At 45.4% G+C, this 16,616-nt stretch overlaps 1 protein-coding gene across 6 annotated transcripts in view; it reads right to left on the reverse strand.

Annotated features, from left to right (window-relative positions):
• The window catches only part of LOC311514312 (NEDD4-binding protein 2-like 2), a 107,608-nt gene extending 100,331 nt beyond the window's left edge, over positions 1 to 7,277 (reverse strand). For 5 of the 6 annotated variants that reach the window (XR_014709868.1, XM_084616811.1, XM_084616815.1 and 2 more), the window contains exons 1-2: positions 7,143 to 7,277; positions 2,920 to 4,367 (exon numbers count right to left, since the gene is read on the reverse strand). Coding sequence is in view for 4 of the 6 variants with exons in the window: in XM_084616811.1 (XP_084472937.1) it covers positions 2,920 to 4,367 (1,448 nt within the window). In the remaining 2 variants the exon portion in view is untranslated. Of the gene's footprint in view, positions 1 to 2,919; positions 4,368 to 7,142 lie in introns of those variants that run through there. The other variant, XM_084616812.1, reaches the window with a different exon arrangement.
• Between the last annotated feature and the right edge of the window lie 9,339 nt (positions 7,278 to 16,616).

Raw genomic sequence — 16,616 nt, forward strand, 5'->3', positions numbered from 1 at the left:
TCCTTGCCTACTAGACCACATTCCCCTCCAGACATTTCTCTGATTTCTGTATATATCTATGAAATCCCCTGGGCAAAGTGTGCATCTCAGTATCGTGTAGTGCTGGTCTGCAAAGAGGATGACAACCTACTATTTCTACCAGTTACTCCATTAGCTCAAATGGCATAGATCTGTGTAGTAGATCCAAAGGTTCCATCCCTGCTGATGAATCGGGTGGGTGTTAATATGATGTTACATGATGAAATTTCTGTTTGTTCACTTTGTTTTTCAAAAAATCTAGGAAATTACACTCAAAAATCTACATTTAAAATGTTATTAAGGATTCAGTCTTTAATTACATGATCACAGACTATTTTTTCCACAGGACCCATGCCTCTTTCAGAGCACAGGATGGACTTACTCTGGGAATGAATTAGGGTTGTGAACTAAAAGAGCTGTTGTCTGCCCTTACTCTTTGTTGCAGAAATTGAAAGGTGTGTAGTGAATGAGACAGGGAACTGCAAGAATAGAAAGAATTGTAGCATAGTTAAAGCAGCTGAATGCTGCCTTGGAGAACTGGATTCTACCCTTGCCTCTGCCAACAAGTTCCTGTGTGGATTTGCCAAGCTTCACATAAACCAAACTTTTTACAGATGGTCACTAATTGCGTGTCCCACATTTTCTAGATGCCTGACTTGAGACCCTTGGGTCTAATCTACAGACATACTGAGCACTCCCAACTGCAAATAAAATCACTGGAAGCTGTTCTTTGAACGTACAAAGTTAAGTGCTCTGAAATAATCAGGTCCTAGGTGTCTCAAGTTGGGCATCCAAAGTTAGTTGATACTTTTGACCTTAAAGTATCTGTGTCTCAGCTACCCATATGTAACATTGGGAAAATAAAACCACGTCATCTAATAGGGGTGTTGTGAAAACAAATTAATGTGTTGTTTCAGAGTAACAGCCGTGTTAGTCTGTATTCGCAAAAAGAAAAGGAGTACTTGTGGCACCTTAGAGACTAACCAATTTATTTGAGCATGAGCTTTCGTGAGCTACAGCTCACTTCATCGCTTTACCAGCAGGATAGTGAGTTTGTGTGTGTGGTTTTTGGGAGGGGGGCGAGGGGGTGAGAGAACCTGGATTTGTGTAGGAAATGGCCCAATTTTATTATCATGCACATTGTGTAAAGAGTTGTCACTTTGGATGGGCTATCACCAGCAGGAGAGTGAATTTGTGGGGGGGGGGGGGGGTGGAGGGTGAGAAAACCTGGATTTGTGCTGGAAATGGCCCACCTGATGATCACTTTAGATAAGCTATTACCAGCAGGACAGTGGGGTGGGAGGAGGTATTTTTTCATATTCTCTGTGTATAAATAAAGTCTGCTGCAGTTTCCACGGCATGCATCCGATGAAGTGAGCTGTAGCTCACGAAAGCTCATGCTCAAATAAATTGGTTAGTCTCTAAGGTGCCACAAGTACTCCTTTTCTTTTTGCAAATTAATGTGTGTGAAGCACTCATATACTATAGCATCAAATGCCATAAAAAGCTTATTAAGAAATTAACAATTCTGTCTTTGGAGCAGGGTTTGAATAAGATACAGTAAGAAAAGCATAGGAAACAAAATATCAAATAGCTGCTCATTAAGTGAACAGGGTCTTTTCTACGCAATGCATATGCACAAGGGGGCTCAAATTAAGACAAACTTAATTCTGGCATTTCCTAACTTTTTAGTGCTTGACTTAGCAAGCTTAATATTGTTTTTTTCCCCCTTTAGAAGAAGAAAAGAAAAATATAGTATTAAAGGAAGTTTTTGCGTATTTACAAATCAAAAACAAATGCTAATTATTACAACCGTGAGCTTTTTTTTGTTCCAAGAAATATTATGCAGTAATATGATAATCAAATCTATTTAACAGGGTAAGCTCCTTTAAATCATGCAGGAAGTGTTGTTTCTGGTGATTTTATTAAATTGAGTGAAACTACTGACTCAAAAGTTCCCTTTATATAGGTTTTTTTGATGTGACAGATTCATAAACTATGCTCTTTGATGGCAGGCACATTGTCATAGAATGTTGTAAGACACTATGTACTTGAAAACTAGTTAATTAAAATAATTTTAAAAAAATTAAAAGTGGTGTCAGTTCATACCAGACTTGAGTCCCTGAGAATTTCTATAGTTTAACTAGCATACCTTCCTTTAAAAAACTTTTCTACCCCCTTTTGTTGTGGGAAAGGCCTTCACCAAATGTAGAAACTGAATGACTACACTGGAAAAACAGTGAAAGTGACTATAAACAAAGTTTTATTAAATTAATTACTCACAAATGAAACACACCGAAAACAAGAGGTGCTCTCTCTCTCTCTAGTCTCTTTCACTTCTACTAATCTTAAGTGTTATTAGTAAAATTAAATAATAATAGAAAATGTAAAACATTCATATGAATGAGATTTTTTAAGCTGATAGTGTCCCATTAAAGTTTATTTTATTGGCATATAAGAGCACTTCTAATTTAAATGAATATTAGTAGACTTGGAAGAAGACATTTTAAGGAAGGAATTTGAAAGACCAGAGGGTGGCTAACTTTCATATTAGAAGCATTTGGAGTTTCAGGAGTCAGCATGGAAGAATGCATGAGTCACTGGATAGAAGAAAAAAAATATTTTTAAAACAAATATAAAACAGCTTTCTGTGATCATCAGCATTCTTACTGAAAAAGACCAAAAGAACAGCTAACAATGAAGTGACCAATATTTCCAATATTCACAACTGTACCCCTTCACCATGTAACAAATAGGGCCTCAATTCTGAAGACTTATACATATGAGTAGTCCCACTGACTTCAAAAATACTACTTGTGTAAATCTTTACAGGATCAGGACCTAAAACAAGAACAAACTAGCAGACTTCTATTTTTTTTAATTATTTCAACATATACTTACCGAGACAGTGTTGTTTTCCCTGAGCCAGGAAGACCTCTTAAAATTAGAAGTAATTTCTGCAACCTACGTAACTTGTCTTCTGAAAACTGCTGAAAATTAAAACTGTGTATTCCCTCTATCTGGTAAGTTCTAGGATCTTTCCAACACTCTTTTCTTGTTTCACAGAAACCATTATTCATGCATCCATCCTGGTCGCTATATCCATTTCTGGAGACTTGCGTACTATGGATATCAATATGACCAGCATAACTATTATTCTGATCAAACAATGGACAGCTCCTGTTAGCACTGCCACTATTTCCATAGTAACCCACATAATTCTTGTGAGGAGGTCCATCATTCTGAGAATGGAGAGTATCTGGTTGATGTGGTGGGGAATTAAGAGTTTGAACATCTAAATGATGGTTGAACCTAGGAGGAAGAGGACCCTGAGGCATTATGAAAGATAGTGTTGGAGTTGGCTGCCATCCAGGCCTAAACTGAGGGACTGAATGATTCCAGAATTTAGACTCCGCCTGCCAATTAAAATGATTCTCAGTTCTCCAGCCATTTGTTTCATTGTCAAAACATTTTGGTTCACTGCCTGTCTTCTGGCCACTTGGTTCATTATAGAAACATTGTTCATTGTCATAATATGATTGTGTTCTACTGTACCAGGTATCTTGTTCATCCTCGTGAGATGACTGACTGTATTTATTACATGGTATAAATTGTTCCTGAGATGATTTAGTTTCTTTTTCCTGTAAGTGACCTTCTAACTCATCTTTATCACTTTCAAGCTGCTGAATTTCTTTATAAAATTGGCACAATTCATCATCTATTTCTGATACATCACAAGAGAGAGTCTGAATTTTCTTTCCTTCCTCTTTGTCAATTTTGTTGTCAAGTACAGCATTTTGTTCCTCTCTGCCTGCCCTAAATTTAGTGAAATTCCTGGTTTCATCCTGTTTGTTCTCCTCCACAGGTCTGTAAATGGGCCCAATAAATACTCTGCTTGTACCATATTCTTCAGCCTTTACTGTGAATGATTTATTGCTAGTTTCTTTAATATTAGCGTCATCACCTTTTTCAGTAATGAAAGGGCATTTATTTTCTGTAACCTCAGTGTCTTTTATTGCAAGATTTACACTCTGCATGATCGTTGAATGAGTAGACTCAATAATCCTTGGCCTATTACAAGGGAATTCTTCACTGGATGTTTCTAAGACATTTGTATTTTCATTCTCTTTCTGCTGCACTTCCTGTTTTCCTTGGTCATCAGAGATGCATAAAGGTATCCATTCATTGTTTATTCTCTCAGTGTCTGTTTTCATATGAGATCCCTGGAAACTATCATCACAGGATTTATCATGAGCTTCTTCTGTTGATTTCATTTTTTTAGAACATGGTTCAATTGTAATTTCATCTTGACATTCCAAAGGCCTTACTTTACATTCGGCATGAAGCATCTTAAAGAAAAAAAGCAAGAATATTAACAGTACATACACCTTTAGAATACATTATGCAAAATTACAAGTTATTCTAAGCTGTAATTTGTAACATCAAAGTTTATCTACTTTCACAACTAAAATAAGTTAGTTATTCATTTCATCAAAGAAAGCATCCACTATAGGCTAATGTAGTTTTGGCTTTAAATAAAAGTTACCTATTTCAGTAGGTAATATAACAACTATTTTAGTGCAGAGCTTTTCTCATCTTTCAGTGACAATATTAGCAATTTACTATCTGTGCTAAGCTATTTTTTAAAAGTGAATTTAGTGTTTCAGAAATAAATTAGATCAGCAGCCTGAATACTGGAATTCTCTAGTTATCCACAGGGCAGGTTCAGTATGGGCATTAGCAATACAATTACTTACATCCTTGCCAACAAGCTTCAGTCCTTTTTCTACAGGGATTGCTCCTAAGAATTAGATAACCAAATGTCTGTGCTCAGTTAATGCTTGACCTTTCTACTCAGACTGCCAACAAAATGTTACTTAGAGCCACCGTGATGTAATTTCTATGATATGCACTAGACTAATCCAACTCATAGCCCACCAAACAAACACCTGTTAGATGCCAGTTATTAATCAATAATAAACTAGATCAGATTTAAAAATTAAAGTTATAATCTATTATTAGTTGTATTACCATATCACCTAGGAGTCCCAGCCATGGACCAGGACCTCACTGTAAAAGGCCACTGTACAAATGGAGAACAAAAAGACTGACCTTTCCTCAAAGAGCTTACAGTCTAAGTACAAGACAAGGGACAACATATGGATACAGACAGATGGAAGGGCACAAGGAAATAGTGACACAATATTGGTCAGTACGACAGGCAGTAGTCTCCAAAGGCCACCATTATCACTCTGAGTGTCATCCAGTCACCTACATACTAAGTTACCTAACCCAAAAATACATGGTCTTTCATGGCATTCCAGAGGTATATAAAGAATGCAATATCAACTGCCTTTCAAAAGACAAGACATATGCTATTTTTTTGGCATGAAATAAAGCGATAAATGCATCAGACAAGACTGTGGATAACAGACAATTTCCAGTTTCGAGTTCCTACTAGAGGGTTAATTCTACTATTGTCTGTAACTTATTAAACTTCTGAACTCTGGAAAGTGACAGGAATCCAATAACTGAACTATAATAAAATTAAAGAGAACTCTCCAATTTGCAGGAGAGTCAGATTCCCTTATCTAAACATGAAATTTTAAGTAGTTTTTATAGTCTCACCTTCCATTTGCAGAAAAAAGTTTTGCTGTATGTGAGGAAGGTTAGCCTCTACCTGCCACCCCAAAATGGAAATAAGAATAATTTTGCTATGTGCATATTAGTCTCTTCCATCTCAAAGGGTGGGAAGAGAACTTTGCTGTTTTCTGCGTTGTGAGTTACTCTGGGGATAAGATTGGACTGGGAAGGGAAGAAATGTCTCTCCTCTCTTGGGATGCAGATATTGTTAGGCTGTATGTGTATATATGTATATAGGTGTGTATTTATAGATATGTACACACACATCTTTGTCTCCCCAATTGTCACCCATGCCGCAACCCCCAACTTCAAGCATGACACAGGGAATGTTGCTCTGTGTTATAAACTACCTCCCCTTGTCTCTAGGGCTAGGATGGAGGATGTTACTCTCTCCAGGTAGAGTGCAGGCTATTGTTGTGTTTGTCACAGTCTCTCCCCTCTCTCTGAAGTGGGTTGGGGGGGTGTTGATGTTTGTACCAGTCTCTCCCCTCTCTCTGTGGAGTGGAGCGTTGGGTAAGAAGTATTACTGTGTGTCAGTCTCGCCCCTCTCTCTAGGGTAGGAAGTGTTGCTGTGGGCATAAGACAATCTCTCTCTGCGGTGAGTTGGGGGTAATGATGTGTGTCGCAGTCTCTTCCCTCTCTCTGGGGTGGGTTGTAGGGGGTGTTGCTGTGTGTGTGACACAGTCTCTCCCTCTGTGCACGGGTGCATGTTGTTGTGTGTGTCCACCGCTTGCACTCTCTGTGGGTTAGGGGTGTTGTGTGTGTGACAGTCTCTCTCCCTCTGGGCTGGAGAGGTGTTGCTGTGTGTGTGAGACAGACTCTTTCTGGGCTGGAGGGGTGCTGCTGTGTGTGTGAGACAACCTTTCTCTGGGCTGGCGGGTGTTGCCATACGTGTCTATCTCCCTCTTGGCTGGAGGTATTACTGTGTGTGTGTGGCAGCAGGCTCTCTCTGGGCTTGGGGTGCGGGTGTTACTGTGTGTGTATGACAGCAGGCTCTGTGCGGGCTGTGGGTGTGTGTGAGCAGGCTCTGTCTGGACTGGGGGTGTTGCTGTGTGTGTGTGAGAGAGAGAGAGAGCAGGCCCTGTCTGGGCTGGGGCTGTTGCTGTGTGTGTGTGTGTCAGCAGGCCCTGTCTGGGCTGGGGCTGTTGCTGTGTGTGTGTGTGTGTGACAGCAGGCTCTGTCTGGGCTGGGGCTGTTGGTGTGTGTGTGTGTGACAGCAGGCTCTGTCTGGGCTGGGGGTGCTGCTGTGTGTGTGTGTGTGTGTGTGTGACAGGGTCTGTCTGGGCTGGGGGTGTTGCTGCTGCCTCGGTTTCTCCCGCACTGGGGCCCGACCAGCACTGTACGGCCCACCCCGTTCCCGCTCCCCACCCGGCAGGGCTCTCGGGGGAACCCACCCTCGAGCGCCCTCTCACACGCGGGGGAGGCGCCCGGCACCGGCCGCCCCCCTCTCATCATCACCACGGCTGGGTGAAGGGACCAACCTCCAGGCAGAGACAGCAACAGCCTTCCGCGCCCTAGCCTGGCCTCCGGCTCGCAGCAGCGCAGTCCCGGGCAGTTGGGGGAGGGGAGTTCCTATTGCGCTTCGCTCTCAATATGGCGTGAGCAACCTCAGCAGCCACGCCGGGGTGAACGCCGCCTGGTGTGGGGCTTGTAGTGCAGCCCTGCCTGGTCTTAGAACTACAACGCCCAGAATGCCCCGCGGGCGGCCCTTCCGCCACAGCTCAGGCGTGGGGCCGCCCGGGAAAGGTCTGCAGAGAAGCGCCGGCAGATGCTGCTTGAGCGTGGCGGACCAGGGCAGGCTGGGGAGAAGGTCTCTCCTGGGGTGGTGACTCTTACGTGGGTGATGCCTTGTACATTGATGAGTCACAAGGAGACCCCTGCATTGGGGGTGACATGACAGGCGGGCACATGCAAGGGACATTATTAGTAGGGTGCGGACCCCCCTTTTTGGGGGGTCCTTAACTGGGAAGCGGGGAGCTCCCCTTGTTTCGGAGGGGATGGGATACCCCTGTTTGGGGCTTGGTTTTTAGGGCCACTGTTTCCAGTCTACCTCTCTGTGAATGATCTGTTTTCTGGGGGGGTTCTGCATGTGTTTCAGTCACTTGTCCCATCTCCCTGAGTAACAGAGAATGAAGGGAGAATTTCAGGGTATGTCTACACTACGAAATTAGGTCGAATTTATAGAAGTCGGTTTTTTTTTAAATCGGTTTTATATATTCGAGTGTGTGTGTCCCCACAGAAAATGCTCTAAGTGCATTAAGTGCATTAACTCGGCGGAGCGCTTCCACAGTACCGAGGCAAGCGTCGACTTCTGGAGCGTTGCACTGTGGGTAGCTATCCCACAGTTCCCGCAGTCTCCGCTGCCCATTGGAATTCTGGGTTGATATCCCAATGCCTGATGGGGCTAAAACATTGTCGCGGGTGGTTCTGGGTACATATCGTCAGGACCCCGTTCCCACCCTCCCTCCCCCCGTGAAAGCAAGGGCAATCATTTCGCGCCTTTTTTGTCTGCTGCCAGCCAAAGATGTAAAGGATAGATGGAGTGGGTCAGAACCAGAAATAGACCAGATTTGTTTTGTACTCATTTTCCTCCTCCCCTGTCTAGATCACACTGCAGTCAGTCACAGAGAAGGCGCAGCGAGGTTAATCTAGCCATGTATCAATCAGAGGCCAGGCTAACCTTCTTGTTCCAATAACAACGATAACTTTGGTGCACCATTTCTTATTGGAACCCTCCGTGCAGTCCTGCCTGAAATACTCCTTGATGTACAGGCACACCCTTTGTTGATTTTAGCTCCCTGAAGCCAACCCTGTAAGCCGTGTCATCAGTCGCCCCTCCCTCCGTCAGAGCAACGGCAGACAATCGTTCCGCGCCTTCTTTCTGTGCGGACGCCATACCAAGGCAAGCATGGAGGCCGCTGAGCTCATTTTGGCAATTAGGAGCACATCAACCACCACACGCATTATCCAGCAGTATATGCAGCACCAGAACATGGCAACGCGATACCGGGCGAGGAGGCGACGTCAGCGCGGTCCCGTGAGTGATCAGGACATGGACACAGATTTCTCTGAAAGCATGGGCCCTGCCAATGCATGCATCATGGTGCTAATGGGGCAGGTTCATGCTGTGGAACGCCGATTCTGGGCTCGGGAAACAAGCACAGACTGGTGGGACCGCATAGTGTTGCAGGTCTGGGACGATTCCCAGTGGCTGCGAAACTTTCGCATGCGTAAGGGCACTTTCATGGAACTTTGTGACTTGCTTTCCCCTGCCCTGAAGCGCATGAATACCAGGATGAGAGCAGCCCTCACAGTTGAGAAGCGAGTGGCGATAGCCCTGTGGAAGCTTGCAACGCCAGACAGCTACCGGTCAGTTGGGAATCAATTTGGAGTGGGCAAATCTACTGTGGGGGCTGCTGTGATGCAAGTAGCTCACGCAATCAAAGATCTGCTGATATCAAGGGTAGTGACCCTGGGAAATGTGCAGGTCATAGTGGATGGCTTTGCTGCAATGGGATTCCCTAACTGTGGTGGGGCTATAGACGGAACCCATATCCCTATCTTGGCACCGGAGCACCAAGCCGCCGAGTACATAAACCGCAAGGGGTACTTTTCGATAGTGCTGCAAGCTCTGGTGGATCACAAGGGACGTTTCACCAACATCAACGTGGGATGGCCGGGAAAGGTGCATGACGCTCGCATCTTCAGGAACTCTGGTCTGTTTCAAAAGCTGCAGGAAGGGACTTTCTTCCCAGACCAGAAAATAACTGTTGGGGATGTTGAAATGCCTATATGTATCCTTGGGGACCCAGCCTACCCCTTAATGCCATGGCTCATGAAGCCGTACACAGGCAGCCTGGACAGTGGTCAGGAGCTGTTCAACTACAGGCTGAGCAAGTGCAGAATGGTGGTAGAATGTGCATTTGGACGTTTAAAGGCGCGCTGGCGCAGTTTACTGACTCGCTTAGACCTCAGCGAAACCAATATTCCCACTGTTATTACTGCTTGCTGTGTGCTCCACAATATCTGTGAGAGTAAGGGGGAGACGTTTATGGCGGGGTGGGAGATTGAGGCAAATCGCCTGGCTGCTGGTTACGCGCAGCCAGACACCAGGGCGGTTAGAAGAGCTCAGGAGGGCGCGGTACGCATCAGAGAAGCTTTGAAAACCAGTTTCATGACTGGCCAGGCTACAGTGTGAAAGTTCTGTTTGTTTCTCCTTGATGAAACCCCCCGCCCCTTGGTTCACTCTACTTCCCTGTAAGCTAACCACCCTCCCCTCCTCCCTTTAATCACCGCTTGCAGAGGCAATAAAGTCATTGCTGCTTCACAGTCATGCATTCGTTATTCATTCATCACACAAATAGGGAGATGACTACCAAGGTATCCCAGGAGGGGTGGTGGAGGAGGGAAGGAAAATGCCACACAGCACTTTAAGCACAGCACTTTAAAAGTTTACAACTTTAAAATTTATTGAATGACAGCCTTCTTTTTTTTGGGCAATCCTCTGTTGTGGAGTGGCTGGTTGGCCGGAGGCCCCCCCACGGCGTTCTTGGGCGTCTGGGTGTGGAGGCTATGGAACTTGGGGAGGAGGGCGGTTGGTTACAGAGGGGCAGCAGTGGCAGTCTGTGCTCCAGCTGCCTTTGCTGCAGCTCAACCATACACTGGAGCATTCTTGTTTGGTCCTGCAGCAGCCTCAGCATTGAATCCTGCCTCCTCTCATCACGCTGCCGCCACATTTGAGCTTCAGCCCTGTCTTCAGCCCGCCACTTACTCTCTTCAGCCCGCCACTTACTCTCTTCAGCCCTCCACCTCTCCTCCCGGTCATTTTGTGCTTTCCTGCACTCTGACATTATTTGCCTCCACGCATTCGTCTGTGCTCTGTCAGTGTGGGAGGACAGCATTAGCTCAGAGAACATTTCATCTCGAGTGCGTTTTTTTTTCTTTCTAAGCTTCACTAGCCTCTGGGAAGGAGAAGATCCTGTGATCATTGAAACACATCCAGCTGGTGGAGAAAAAAAAAGGGACAGCGGTATTTAAAAAGACACATTTTATAAAACAGTCGCTACACTCTTTTAGGGTAAACCTTGCTGTTAACATTACATACATAGCACATGTGCTTTCGTTACAAGGTCGCATTTTGCCTCCTCCCACCGCGTGACTACCCCCTCAACCTTCCCCCCTCCCTGTGGCTAACAGCGGGGAACATTTCTGTTCAGCCACAGGCAAACAGCCCAGCAGGAATGGGCTATACTGAGTGTCCCTGAAGAAAAGCACCCTATTTCAACCAGGTGACCATGAATTATATCTCACTCTCCTGAGGATAACACAGAGAGAGAAAGAACGGATTTTGGTTGAATGCCAGCAAACATACACTGCAATGCTTTGTTCTACAGTGATTCCCGAGTATGTGTTACTGGCCTGGAGTGATAAAGTGTCCTACCATGAAGGACGAAATAAGGCTGCCCTCCCCAGAAACCTTTTGCAAAGGCTTTAGGACTACATCTAGGAGAACCGCAAATGCCAGGGCAAAGTAATCCTTTCACATGCTTGCTTTTAAACCATGTATAGCATTTTAAAAGGTACACTCACCAGAGGTCCCTTCTCCGCCTGCTGGGTCCAGGAGGCAGCCTTGGGTGGGTTCGGGGGGTACTGGCTCCAGGTCTAGGGTGAGAAACAGTTCCTGGCTGTCGGGAAAACCGGTTTCTCCGCTTGCTTGCTGTGAGCTATCTACAACCTCCTCCTCCTCCTCATCTTCTTCGTCCCCAAAACCTGCTTCCGTATTGCCTCCATCTCCATTGAAGGAGTCAAACAACACGGCTGGGGTAGTGGTGGCTGAACCCCCTAAAATGGCATGCAGCTCATCATAGAAGCGGCATGTTTGGGGCTCTGACCCAGAGCGGCTGTTCGCCTCTCTGGTTTTCTGGTAGGCTTGCCTCAGCTCCTTCAGTTTCACGCGGCACTGCTTCGGGTCCCTGTTATGGCCTCTGTCCTTCATGCCCTGGGAGATTTTGACAAAGGTTTTGGCATTTCGAAAACTGGAACGGAGTTCTGATAGCACGGATTCCTCTCCCCAAACAGCGATCAGATCCCGTACCTCCCGTTCGGTCCATGCTGGAGCTCTTTTGCGATTCTGGGACTCCATCATGGTCACCTGTGCTGATGAGCTCTGCATGGTCACCTGCAGCTTGCCACGCTGGCCAAACAGGAAATGAGATTCAAAAGTTTGCGGTTCTTTTCCTGTCTACCTGGCCAGTGCATCTGAGTTGAGAGTGCTGTCCAGAGCGGTCAGAATGGAGCACTCTGGGATAGCTCCCGGAGGCCAATACCATCGAATTGTGTCCACAGTACCCCAAATTCGAGCTGGGAACGTCGATTTAAGCGCTAATCCACTTGTCAGGGGTGGAGTAAGGAAATCGATTTTAAGAGCCCTTTAAGTCGAAATAAAGGGCTTCACTGTGTGGACGGGTGCAGGTTTAAATTGATTTAACGTTGCTAAATTCGACCTAAAGTCCCAGTGTAGACCAGGGCTTTGTGTTAGTTTTATGGAGTGGGACTGCAGACATGTAATAAGTGTGATTTCTTTACATAACTATTAAAGCGTTAAAAGAAAAATAAAAAGCTCTGAGTCTGGGTGATGGTTTGTGGTTTCTTTTCAGTGGCCACTTGCTGAAGGTTGCAGACTATACCTACAATCACATTTTGAAACTGTTTCCGATTTGTGGTTGCTGCAGTTTGGTTTTGCTTCCTAAAACTCTTTAATGCTGGATTATTTTACTTAAAAATAAACTACAGTGATAGATCTTGGCTAGTAACTGCTCTGTCAGTATGAATTTGAATATAGTATAATTGTCTTCCTCTGTCCCCCATGGCTCTTTGTATATTTTCAGCAGACTAATTTCCTTTTACTATGCAAAGAAATGACATAATACATTTTCTTTTTTAGAGAGTTCTGAGATTTAGAGAGTTCCTTTTTCTTTAGCTTGCATTTGTCTTGTACTAAAACAGATTATATTGCCTCTCTTATATATTTTTCAGAATTGTGCCTCTTCTTTCTCTAGCTGTTCATGAAAAGATTGATTTTCTGATTCCAATCTCTTGCCACACTCCTAATATTTTAGAACAACCAGTCTGTAAACAAGTCTTCTAGGCTCTCACTCTTCCCTAATAATGGGTTACTAGAAGTCAGTTACTAGAGTGATCATACTTCTTTTTCAATAAATTTACAGCTATCCCATATCTCCAGCTCATTGGAGCAAAAGCCCCCATGCAATTTTTTTACATGTTCACAGCTACGTACAGATCCCAGCACATACAGCTGGGATCCACTTTTGCAGCAGTAGGAAGCACAAAGATCATCTCTACAAATAAACAATTTTGATGTTAAAAAGTAATGCAGTGTAGCATACCTCCCTCAAATCTTCAGGTTGACTGCGTAATGGTTTGATCATGGTGGCAGGAGTCAATTATATTTGAATATGTGATCAAAAATACTGTTCTGACCCACCCAAAAATCCTAAAACTGACTCTTTTACTAAGAAGTGAGTCACCAAATTGTTAAACTTAAATATAACAAATCATGGTCATTGCCAACCTAGGTTGGATTTTAACTGCTGACTTGGCTGTGAAAGGTGACAAATTGTATTACTAAACCCCACTAAAGTAGAAAGGATTCCAAATATGCATTTTAAAGATGCAGATATGATGAAAGATACATTTATAGAAACAGAAGCTCTTTTTTACCTAACCAAGAAGCAAGCTTTCCAGAGATTCAGTGATTCCAGATTTACATCAGCATAGATGATAGCAGAATTTATCCTGAGAACAGATCATTTTGGATCATAGGAACTGGGAAAGTCAAACACACAAGAGCAATGCTTTACTTATAATGGCAAAAATTATAACTGTCATAACACATAGTCATATACACAGATTACTGTGGATAAGGGGAGATAATACTGGTACACCAGGGCTCTTTAAGCTAGTGGAGAAAGCCATAACCACTGATGAAAATGAAGCCAGCTAAATTTAAAGAAGGCACACATTTTTAACAATGAGGATGATTAACCATTGGGACAAACTACTAAGGTAAGCATTGGATTCTCCATATCTGAATGTCTTCCTATCAAGAGTGGATGCCTTTCTGGAGGATATGCTTTAGTCAAACATAAGTTATTGGGCACAATACAGCAGTAACTGGGTGAGGTGTAATGGCCTATGGAGACAGGAGGTCAGACTAGGTCAGAGGTGGGCAAACTATGGCTTGCTGGCGCAATGCTCTGCGCAGCTGGGCTGCAGAGCCGCGGCCTGACCCGGTGCTCTGTGCTGCGTGGTGGCGTGGCTGGCTCCAGCCGGGCGGCACGGCTGCCTGTCCTGGTGCTCTGGGCGGCGCAGCTGTAGCACCACCAGTCACCGGTGCTCCAGGCAGCACGGTAAGGGGGCAGGGAGCGGGGGGGGGGTTGGATAGAGGGCAGGGGAGTTCAGGGTGGTGGTCAGGGGGTGGGGGTGTGGATAGGGATTGGGGCGGTCAGAGGGTGGGGAACAGGGGGGTTGAATGGGGGAAGGGGTCCCGGGTGGACAGTCAGGAAGGAGAGAGGGTTTGGATGGGCGGTGGGGGGCAGTCAGGGGCAGGGGTTCCAGGGGCGGTCAGGGAGAAGGGGAGGTATGATGGGGCAGGGGTCCCGGGGGGGCAGTCAGGAATGAGAGGAGGGGTTGGATGGGGCGGCAGGGGGCAGTCAGGGGACATGGAGGGAGAGATGGGGCAGGGGTTCCGGGGGCGCTGTCGGGACAGGGAACGGGGCGGGTTGGAAGGGGCAGGAGTCCCAGCAGGGCCATCAGGGGGCGAGAAGCAGGGGGGGTTGGATAGGGGGTGGGGGCCGGGCCACGCCTGGCTGTTTGGGGAGGCACAGCCTCCCCTTACCAGTCCTCCATAGAATTTCGGAAACCTGATGTGGCCCTCAGGCCAAAAAGTTTGCCTGCCCCGGACTAGATCATCTAATGGTCCTTTCTGGTCTTAAACTCTATGAATCTGTGAAAAAGCTTGCTTAGCATCAAGGTCATTTAAACAATAATAGTTTGTAATCTATTAAGGAGAAAGGGTAATTGGCTACATCCTCAGCTGCCTTCAAAGAGCACACTATATGCAGGGTTGGGAGAGTGGGATGTAAAGCTCATCTTTGCACTTCCCTGATTTTGGGCTGGCTGGTCCAGTCCCAAATATACCAGAGAATACCCTACATGGGTTGGTACTCCTGTGGCCGGATGCTACTAGGGATGTGGAACAAAGCAGCCATTCTACTTCCAAGAAACTGGTTCCCTTTATTAATTATCCTTTAGATACAAGAAAAAGGCATTCACGGATTTTAAGATAAAAACATAAGAACGGCCATACGGGTCAGACACTAGCCCAGTATTGTGTCTTCCGACAGTGGCCAATGCCAGATACTTCAGAGGGAATGAATGTTGAATCATCTCTTCAGAATGTGTTTACAGTTACTTGAGAGATCTGTGTGTTTTTGTACCATCTTTTCCTGTCAGGAATGTGCTTACTTGATTAGCTGACACCTTGGTACATCACTATTTTGACAACGCCAGGCTTAGTCTGGTTCACAACCTTTGATTCATACTGTTATTTATGCTTGGAGCTCCAGCAAGGCCTACACTAGCTTACAGAGAATCCCCATTAGTAGATCCTCGGCTAGCAGATGTCTCTGTCTGAACAGTGTGCTCCTCCATACCTGTTGGCTTTCCGCCAGCCCTTAGTTTAAAAACTCCTCTAGGACCTTTTTAATTTTACATGCCAGCAATCTGGTTCTGTTTTGATTTAGGTGGAGCCCATCCTTCCTGCCTTTCTGATTTAGTCCCTACATGCTTGTGCTGTTCTTTTGTACTCTTCTCTAGCATGGTCTCTTATAGAAAGATATGTAAAATTAATACTGGCAAATTACTTCCAAGAACCATTGTATTAAAACGACTTGCATTAAAAAACAAACATTTAAACTTTCATATCATTCTGTTGCATAAATGGTCATTTGCAAGATGGGAAAAAGGTCTCAACAACACCACTTCAGTTACAATACACTGCAAGCTCTTCACAGTGTTTGTTACTTCTATGCCAGCCGTTCCCTATATAGACATTAGTCCCAGTGAGCAGGGTGTAGCTTTACCTCTTATGTCATGGTAGCATTGCTCTAATGGAGACAACTGGGGTATGGCTGCCCTGTATTATCTTCCACGGCTAATTTTCCTCTTCACCACAACCAAGCCTGAGGCCTGGTTTACACTGGCAAGTTTCTGCACAGTAAAGCAGCTTTCTGTGGTGTAACTCCCAAGGTGTACACACTGCCAAGCCACGTAGTGCACAGAAACTGAACAGTTGCAGCGCTGTAAAGAAACACCCCGACGAGAGATGTACAGCTTTCTGCGCCGGGGCTACAGCAATGCCCTGCCAGTGTAGACACCCTGGTCGATTACAGCACTGTAGTTGGACTCCAGGAGGTGTCCCACAATGCCTGTTCTTGCCTCTCTGGTCATTGGTTTGAACTCTATTGCCTTGCCCTCAGGTGACCAACCATCAGCCCCACCCCTTAAATTCCTGTTTGCTCAGTGACACATGCAGTGGTCTCAGTGCATCTTTCCAGGTGACCATGCCTGCTCCATGTACCAGGCGATGCCCCGCTTGGAACAATGCCAAGCTGCTGGACCTTATCAACATTTGGGGAGAGGAGGCTGTCCAGTCCCAGCTGTGCTCCAGCCGTAGTAATTATGATACCTACAGACTAGATTTCACGATGCATGACAGAAAGGGGCCGTGACCGGAATACACTGCAGTGTCGGGTCAAAGTGAAGGAGCTGCGGAACTCCTACCACAAGGTGCAGGAGGCAAACCACCACTACGGTGCTATGTCCACGAGCTGTTGGTTCGACAAAGAGCTGGAAGTGATACTCGGTGATAACCC

Source organism: Lepidochelys olivacea (assembly GCF_965140295.1).
Source record: "Lepidochelys olivacea isolate rLepOli2 genome assembly, chromosome: 1".
NCBI classification, from domain to species: Eukaryota; Metazoa; Chordata; order Testudines; family Cheloniidae; genus Lepidochelys; species Lepidochelys olivacea.